General features: G+C 39.6%; 2 protein-coding genes across 2 annotated transcripts; one reads left to right on the plus strand and one right to left on the minus strand.

Annotated features, from left to right (window-relative positions):
• The first annotated feature begins 1,458 nt into the window (after nt 1-1,458).
• LOC137744685 (arginine biosynthesis bifunctional protein ArgJ, chloroplastic-like) lies at nt 1,459-5,277 on the plus strand. The gene is made up of 16 exons (XM_068484456.1): nt 1,459-1,730; nt 1,847-1,970; nt 2,049-2,121; nt 2,240-2,285; nt 2,423-2,473; nt 2,570-2,638; nt 2,828-2,886; nt 3,115-3,184; nt 3,539-3,619; nt 3,693-3,779; nt 3,915-4,034; nt 4,206-4,268; nt 4,510-4,587; nt 4,667-4,812; nt 4,929-4,999; nt 5,123-5,277. Exons 1-16 carry the CDS (start codon nt 1,563-1,565, stop codon nt 5,203-5,205), a joined length of 1,389 nt encoding a protein of 462 aa, XP_068340557.1. The 5' UTR covers nt 1,459-1,562; the 3' UTR covers nt 5,206-5,277.
• Nucleotides 5,278-5,489: 212 nt separating this feature from the next.
• On the minus strand, nt 5,490-8,175 carry LOC137744687 (uncharacterized). Its single transcript, XM_068484457.1, has 3 exons — nt 7,591-8,175; nt 6,808-7,389; nt 5,490-6,166 (listed from the first exon to the last, which is right to left on the minus strand). Exons 2-3 carry the CDS (start codon nt 7,372-7,374, stop codon nt 5,750-5,752), a joined length of 984 nt encoding a protein of 327 aa, XP_068340558.1. The 5' UTR covers nt 7,375-7,389; nt 7,591-8,175; the 3' UTR covers nt 5,490-5,749.
• Between the last annotated feature and the right edge of the window lie 281 nt (nt 8,176-8,456).

Below are 8,456 nucleotides of genomic sequence, written 5' to 3' on the forward strand. Positions count from 1 at the left end.
GCTCATGTGCACAAAAAATGACCTCTCGCATGCACGCGAGCTTGTGCTGAAATGTTAGTATATGATAGTTTGAGTGATGGGATAGTTGTTTTCCTATAATAATCTTCATGTTGCTTGAGTGATCAATGTTAACGTGATGAGTGTTACAAACAATGATTGTAAAAACAATTGCACTATCACTTCAAAACATGTGTTTTTGTACTCTATAATGCAAATTGAACTTAAATGGCAGGAACTTATTTATATTTGATGCACCATTGAGATAGTAATTTAACTAAATCATGCATTGTCAATAGTCTTTTTTTTAGTACAATAATGTACTCATACCAACAGAGTGAGAGACTTGATTGCGCTATCCAACAGATCAGTCAGAATAATTTGGTTTGAATTCACCTTCCATAAAAACCGAACCTTAAACTTGTCAACATTACCATTAATTGTAGTACTAAGAGAGTAAGAGAAAAAAATTTTGTCATCTTGTCTTTGAACTCGTTATATGTGGCATGGATGGTAATACTCACACGCAAGACAAGACCTTTACACGGACGATACTTGGGTACTCACCGTGGAGTTCACAAACACTGACTCTTTGAAGTGGTGTAAATAAGACACCTGTTAAAGTTTAAGTTATATAAAACATGTAACCAAACAACGGTAATAACTCATCCAAACATCCCCCTCTTCATCCGTAGGACCCCAACGTCTCCACCACTGCAGTTTTCTGACCATGGCTTGAAGGTCGGGATTATGACCACACAACAGAAGATTGAGTAAATCAAGGGCGTCCATCGGGGAGCAGCAGGTTAAGGCCGGCGTGGAACTACAACGTCCATCGCGGGAGGCCGTCTATTCGCAGTTGCCGGAAAAATTAGAATCGGAGGCAGTTGCCGGAGAAGCGGGGGATTAGAGGTGGTCGCTGGAAAATAAAAGGAGTTAGGGTTGGAGTCGTCGGAGAGAAACGATCAGAGCGGATGGAGAAGAGATGGGTTGACAGTGAGGAAGAAGAGGGATGTTTGTGTACGAGTATATGTGGGAGAAATTTTTCATTTTAATATCATTATATAGATAGTGAAATATATGTATTAAAAATAAAATTTTCTTCTACTTCTATTAAAACATATGATGTGTTCTCGTCTTAATGAAAAATTTCTTCATATCTAGGAGAAAATTTTAGGTGTGACGAAAACATGAATGATATATCACGTGTTTTTATATAAATGATAAAAAATTTTAAAAATTTTAAGTTATTAAGCTTTTAATACATATAATCCATAATTTATATAAGAATAGTAGATGTACCACCTTATGTAATACTCATACTGAAAAATCTGTTTGTGAGTGTTTGGACATAACAGGTGTAAACTTTTAATTGGGCCACTTCAAAGAGTCAGTTTTTTGGGTACTCACCATTGAGTACTAAGTATTAGCCCTTTAAAACTTTCTACTTCTCACCTCCACCCCAATACTGTTTGAAACTTTCGGCCGCCCAAAGAATACGTTTAACAGCCGCAAAACCCTAAAACCACCGTTTTCAAATCCAACTCCAAGGTGTTACTGCCGAAATGTATCTCTACGCTCCTCAATCCGTCTCCGTCAAATTCTCAGCAATCCCTTGTTTCGGTTCGTCTCGGCGGGACTTCAAAATTCCCGCTATTTCCATGTCTGCAATTGAAGTCTCCGCTCACATTCCGGCAGCCCCCATTTTTCTTCCGGAAGGACCTTGGAAGCAGGTTGACCTTCTCCACGACGCTGTTTTTGTTTTACTTTTTGCATTTTTCTGTGCAATTTCGTTTTCGTGTTTCTTTAATATTGATCAAGACCTGTGACTTTATTCATGATTCTGTAGATTCCCGGCGGAGTTACAGCTGCAGAAGGATTCAAAGCTTCCGGATTGTATGGCGGTCTTCGTGCCAAAGGGGACAAGCCTGATCTTGCGCTTGTCACTTGTGATGTTGATGCCACTTCTGCTGGTGAGTAATTAATCTCATCTAGTTGATTCTGTGTAATTTTTCATTTTTGTAATGATTTTTAAGTTTGATTAATTGCAGGATCGTTTACCACGAATGTGGTAGCAGCTGCGCCGGTATTGTATTGCAAATCTGTATTAAAGACTTCAGAAATGGTGTGCTTGACTGTCTTTTGTTTCAATGCTTCTTTTACTTATTAGCTAATGATGTTGGGATTACTGTAAATTTGTTGTTGTGTTTGATATCATTTTTGTGTTTTTGATTTTCTGCTCGGCGCGAGCAGTTTTGATCAATGCTGGTCAAGCCAATGCAGCAACGGTAGGACATTTATCGATGCCTATTGTCAATTTTCTATTTATTTTGTCTTCCAAACTTTGTAGCTTGTTAAATCACTCTCCGAGTATGTTGTTACAGTTAAGTTTTGCACAGATGATATACATTCCAATTCTGTCCAGGGTGATGCGGGATATCAAGATGTAATAGAGTGCTCCAGCAGCCTTGCTAAGGTATGTGGAGGGCGACAAACACATGAATCTCATAGATACTCTTGCATAGGCTGGATTTTTTTTTTATCAAGTTCAACATGAATTTTTGTACTGCAGCTGCTTCATTTGAGACAAGAGGAAGTGCTGATTGAATCCACTGGTGTGATTGGTCAAAGGATAAAGAAGGTTAATATATAGCCACCATATTTCTGTTTCCTTCTTATGCTCATTTCTAATCATACTGATGTGCACAGTATTTGTTGGAATATTAACAGATTGACTAATAAATGTTACATGATATTTTTATGGCAGATATATAACTTAACATGTTCTTAGTGTTGTATAAACGATTCATTCGTTAATTCTCATATGCAGGAAGCACTTCTAAAATCTCTTCCAAAACTGGTTAATTCACTGTCATCGTCAACTGATGGGTAAATGTTAATGCTTGTAAACTTAGCTCATATAAATGACATACTTTCATGTTTATGTACCTGGTTGTATTTATTTTCGGCATCGAATTTCCAAGTACTTTATTCTCTTTGATGTAAACTAACTCTCTTGTTTTTTGAGTGCATGCTATTCTTTTTTGTTGTGAAACTATGGGGATTAAAAAAATTTAAAATCATCGCCCTGATGTGCCATTTTGGTTCGGTCTGCAGAGCAAATGCTGCAGCAGTGGCAATCACAACAACTGACCTCGTTAGCAAGAGTGTGGCAATTCAGTCTCAGGTGTGCAATGTTTCCTGTATTTATATCCTTGATGCATGAGATATCTGCTTTTTTTTTGGAATTGTTTTTGTTAATGTGCTCAGTGCTTGTCTTGTACGGATCTTGATAAAGACACTGTACCATGCAACTCTTATGTTGCTTGCTTTTGTTTGAAGTTTTGTTTTATGCATAATCAGCGATGCCAAAACGTTGGCATTACAATTTCCAAGTATGTTTACTCTCTTTAATGTAAACTAATGTCACATTCTTTAATTGTGATCTAGCTTCTGCATATTACTACCAAGTAAACAACATTGGAAATAAAAACAACTTTGAAAAATCAGTCAGGTCCTTACTACACTGGTGATTTCTCAGGTTGGAGGGACAAATATAAGAGTCGGGGGAATGGCAAAAGGTTCCGGGATGATCCACCCAAATATGGCTACCATGCTGGGAGTATGTCTTTTTAAGTTACTCCTGATGTTTGTTACTAGTACATAATGTTACTAAGAGTTTTATACGGGAACAGGTAGTTACAACCGATGCAATGGTTAGCAGTGATGTTTGGAGAAAAATGGTTCAAATTGCTGTCAACCGAAGCTTCAACCAAATAACAGTAAGTAAACTTTCTATTTTCCCTTTTTCTCGAAATATCATACTTAGTGTGACTAACACCTAACGGAGTGTAATCAACCTGCTGCATCTTTCTTTTGTAGTATGATAACCCACTTAAGGTGTTTTCTCGTTGCAGGTAGATGGAGATACAAGCACCAATGATACTGTCATTGCGTTAGCTAGTGGACTATCTGGAACCAAGATATCTTCCTACAACAGTAACGAAGCAGTCCAACTTCAAGCATGCCTTGATGTGGTTAGTTCCACTCATTTAATTATTACGTAACCTCCGTGGTCCAAAAATCTCCTAGGCTGAGATCCAAATTTCAGGAATTAAATGGAAAAAATAAGTTGTGTTTTCCATTTGAGCTGTTGTATGTGGTCTAAATCCAATTCTTAGGATTGCAATTGTTGTGTCATTTTGCAGGTAATGCAAGGTCTTGCCAAATCAATAGCTTGGGATGGAGAAGGTGCAACCTGCTTAATTGAGGTCTGCATTCTTATTCCAGATTGCTAATTTCCACTGTTTTTCTAATTTTATTTTTCAAGTTAAAGTCAAATTGTTCTTTAATCTCACAAGTATAACATAGTATTGTAAAGTGCTCAGTGTGGGATCTGGGTAAGTACGAGACTGCTAATTGTTTGCACTTTGATTTTTGAGGATGATGAAATTGAGGTATTTCATATATGATTTCGAAGATGTGTCTGCTAATCCGGACTTAGATGTGCAGGTTACGGTGACTGGTGCAGATTGTGAGGCTGAAGCAGCAAAAATAGCACGGTCGGTGGCATCTTCTTCACTAGTAAAGGCATGATATCTGAACTCTGCCTACCTTTTTTATGCTCGTGTGTACCAAATACTAAATTTAATTCCCAAATGTCAATCAGGCTGCAATATATGGCAGAGACCCAAACTGGGGGCGCATCGCTGCTGCTGCAGGCTATGCAGGGATACCTTTCGACCAAAGCAAGCTCCAAGTATTACTAGGGGATATTCTGCTCATGGATGGTGGGGAGCCACAATTATTTGACAGGTAACAAAATCGTTTCGCTCTGTGTCAAGGACATTTCCCTTTCAGCCCGTCATCTTTCTCCTCTCTGAGGAGATCGACCCTAAACCTAGTAGTTTGACTAGCTATATTTCTTTCAGGAGTTCGGCTAGTAACTACCTCAAGAAGGCTGGTGAGATCCACGGCACAGTTGTAATTAGTGTATCCGTAGGTAAGTTAAACATTTGGAGGAGATTCAAGTCAGATATTCAGTTAGAACCATGATTACTAAACCTGCAAACTCAACTATTTTTGTACATCTTTCGTGTTTGATATGCCCTTTACTTTTGAACAGGTGATGGCCCGGGACGAGGTCAAGCATGGGGTTGTGACCTAAGTTACGATTATGTTAAAATTAATGCCGAGTACACAACATAAAGTACTCATTTCGTCATTGTGCAACCCCAACTGGAATTCCAAATGAGATTATTCAGGCTGTTAACTCTTCAATTCCATTTTGAATTTAACCATTGGTCTAGAACACCAGCTCAATTTATACGGCCTTTAACACAACCTTACAAAATGAAAACGTCGCCAAGCACAGCAAACATAACTGAACTTCCACATAAATTAGGGTTCCACGATGCTATTGATGTATGAATTCATAAACCCTTGACGGAGAGTACGCAGACAAAATCCAAGCAGAAAATTAACAAATCATAATCGGGCCAACCAAATACGATAGCATTCTGCGAGCGAAAAGCCGGTTCACAGTACAAATGCGTGCCACAAACACGGCAATACTAATTACAAAACGCTGCTCTGAAAGAAGCATAGCAACAATACAACATATAAAGAAATAACCACACTGGGTGCAAATAGAGTAGCACATTGTTCCAAGTTTTCCCAAACACTCATAAACATAACATTGTCTCGAGTGACTTATTTATGCACACAGCGTAGGATGTGATATTACGTTTGCTTACAATGCTTCTGCAACTGGGTAATGCACGTTAGTGAGCGAATTTTTCAAGAAGGAGCTCCCACAATAAGAATGCTGGTCTGGGCTGCCCACCACAAGCTCACCAAAACCATTGTTTGTGTCGACCAATGTTTCACGGGGATCCAGAGATCTGCGACACCTCTCAGAAGCCCCAGATTTGCGATATTGCTTCTTATCTTTTCCTCGTGAAGAGCTGCTCTTTTGCCCCTTCTTTCCATCTTTCTTCCAATTCTTCTTGTTCTTTGACTTCTGCTGTTTCTTGCCTGTAACTGTGTGCGACATTGATGTAGCAGGCGGATCGTACACATCAGGAGCCCAAGTGACAGAAAGTTTCCCGGGTGATAAGCCCTCTTTCTCCCGGCTACCTTTCAGAGCAGAAAGTAGCTTTGAAGGAGCCTGCACAAGGCATTAAGAACCATAAGACCTACGTAGTGAGCACATCATCAGAAACTAGACTATCACAACATTTCTTTTCAAGTAGCCAGTTCAATCATTCCAAACCTAGAAGACAGCATACTACTCTGCCACCTATTTTACACTTGCCGAAATTACGTTGTTGTACATTAATGCATAATAATTACACTAAATTTTATGTCTATATTTTCTGGATAACCTAACAGAGGAGATGCACAAAAAAAATACGCCGCTTCTATACCTTGCATGACATACTACAGAGCAACCATCCAACATCAAGGACAAGGCATAATGAACATGATAAAAATGAACGTTAGCTAAAACACAAAGAAACAAACACATTCCGCCTCCCACACTTGAAGTGGAGCCAAGAGGGGGAGCATGACCGGAAACTCTAAACCAGGTGCAACATTTAGTTTGATGTGCTGTATATCAAGCTAGGCATAGTCCGCGTAAGGCTATGAGCTCATTACAATAACAACAGGTTCCTTAAGTATATCAACTGAAAACAAAAGTGGTAATGATTAACGGGATATCCAAGAGAGAAAACATAGTATTAGGGGGAATAAAGTGCACAACTCTGGGGACAATAGGCTCTTTCAGTAAGCATATAGATAACTTACAGGCAAAGACACCGAGCGCAAGCAGGCTTGGTGATGATGTTCATCCCCGCATAGTGCTTCTTTAGGTTCCTCCTTTACTATGCTTGCGGAGGCATTAGGAGAGAGCACACCAGTAGGATTAGGAAAGGTTGCACACTTGTTCAAGCATTTTCGAGTGACTTTTCCCTGCTGTGCTTTAGGATCTTCATGTGTGTTTCTCTTCTCCACACCGACACTATTATACCCATCAGAAGCAAGTTCCACTTCTCCAACATGTTTGACATCAGTCGACTCTTTTCCAACACGTCTGACATCAATCGACTCTCTTCCAACATCTTTAACATCAATCCTCGACTCTTTTCCAACATCTTTGACATCAGTCGACTCTTTTCCAACATCTTTAACATCAATCGAGTCTTCTCCAACGCTGATATTCAAGGACTCGCCAACAGCACTTACAAGACCGCTTACCGAATAATCTTCAAGCAAACTAGTACGAATTTGCTCTTGGTTCACAGAGGGCTGCAAACCTTGCAAACTGTCTACATTTCGCAACACCGATTTCCCACGAGGAAAGCTTATGTCCATCTACAATTACAAATTCTACAAAATGCCAAAATCCACATTTTAACAACATCAAACATCATCGGTGAAATCAAATCAACACAGTTCACCAAATCATAAATAAACTACAAATAACTACATATATATAATCCAAAAATATCCAGCTGCCTCATAATCTGAACCTAAATATAAACAATACCAATCAACATAAATAAAAATTAAATTCATAAAATTAATTACCTCGAATAAAGTTAACAGCAAGAAAGCCTTCGCACCAAGATCTGACAAAACGATTCCAAATTTCTTAAAGCCTTAACAAAAAGTTCTTCGAACCCTAAAACCTCAGATTTCTCGAAGAAATCTCGACGAAAACTCTCTAACCTTCGCTACAAACTGGGAAGCTGAGCAAGAACCACAAGATAAACGAACCCAAGTGAGATTAAAACCGAATGTTAACTAAGATTACCGCGCCGATCACCTTTTTCGAGACGTTTCAGACGATGAGAGCAAGAGCCGCCCTGGAAGGAAGTCAAGTTAGGGACCGAGGGTCGTAGGAGGAGATGAATGGGCACCGAAGGCATTCTCGTATGCCCTTCGAAACCCCTAAACCCGAAAGTCGCAGCAAAACAGCCCCAGATCGTGAACCAGAGCTGCGAAATCTGAGAAAACCGGCTTCTGGGTCGTCGTGAAATCGGGGGTTTTAGCGGCGGAGCATGGCGGAGAAAGGAGGAACGGCCGAATGTGGTGGTGGGTCAAAGTCAACAGGAGATTCAGAGATCGCAGAAATGGAGATCAGAACGGATGGAATTTTGGGACTCTTCCTTGTTTGAATATAAGGAGGAGAGGAAGACGGTAATACTATGCGTCAATGGGTCCACGGCCAGCAGATCATAGACGTACACGTGTCCATTGCGAACTGCGGGTCCTTTAGTCGGTCGTGGGAGATTTTTAATTGGGTTGGGCCGGGTCAACTAACATATTGTCCTTTTCATTTTTCTCTGCAGATGTTTGTGGAAAGGTGTACGGCTGTTTGCACGAAAAGGCCTCTTTTTTTGTTTATTTATTTTTCTATTTCTAAATTGAAATGTTCTCAATTTTACCATTTT

This window comes from Pyrus communis, chromosome 9, assembly GCF_963583255.1.
Source record: "Pyrus communis chromosome 9, drPyrComm1.1, whole genome shotgun sequence".
In the NCBI taxonomy this organism is placed as follows: domain Eukaryota; kingdom Viridiplantae; phylum Streptophyta; class Magnoliopsida; order Rosales; family Rosaceae; genus Pyrus; species Pyrus communis.

What these genes read in the sequence shown, in the direction of transcription:
- LOC137744685 (XM_068484456.1), top strand. Translation starts at nt 1,563, where the DNA reads ATGTATCTCTACGCTCCTCAATCCGTCTCCGTCAAATTCTCAGCAATC. An exon ending in CGGAAGGACCTTGGAAGCAG is followed by an intron (nt 1,731 to 1,846) that starts GTTGACCTTCTC and finishes ATGATTCTGTAG; the next exon opens with ATTCCCGGCGGAGTTACAGC. An exon ending in TTGGTCAAAGGATAAAGAAG is followed by an intron (nt 2,639 to 2,827) that starts GTTAATATATAG and finishes TCTCATATGCAG; the next exon opens with GAAGCACTTCTAAAATCTCT.
- LOC137744687 (XM_068484457.1), bottom strand. Translation starts at nt 7,374, where the DNA reads ATGGACATAAGCTTTCCTCGTGGGAAATCGGTGTTGCGAAATGTAGAC. An exon ending in TGCGCTCGGTGTCTTTGCCT is followed by an intron (nt 6,167 to 6,807) that starts GTAAGTTATCTA and finishes TGCCTTGTGCAG; the next exon opens with GCTCCTTCAAAGCTACTTTC.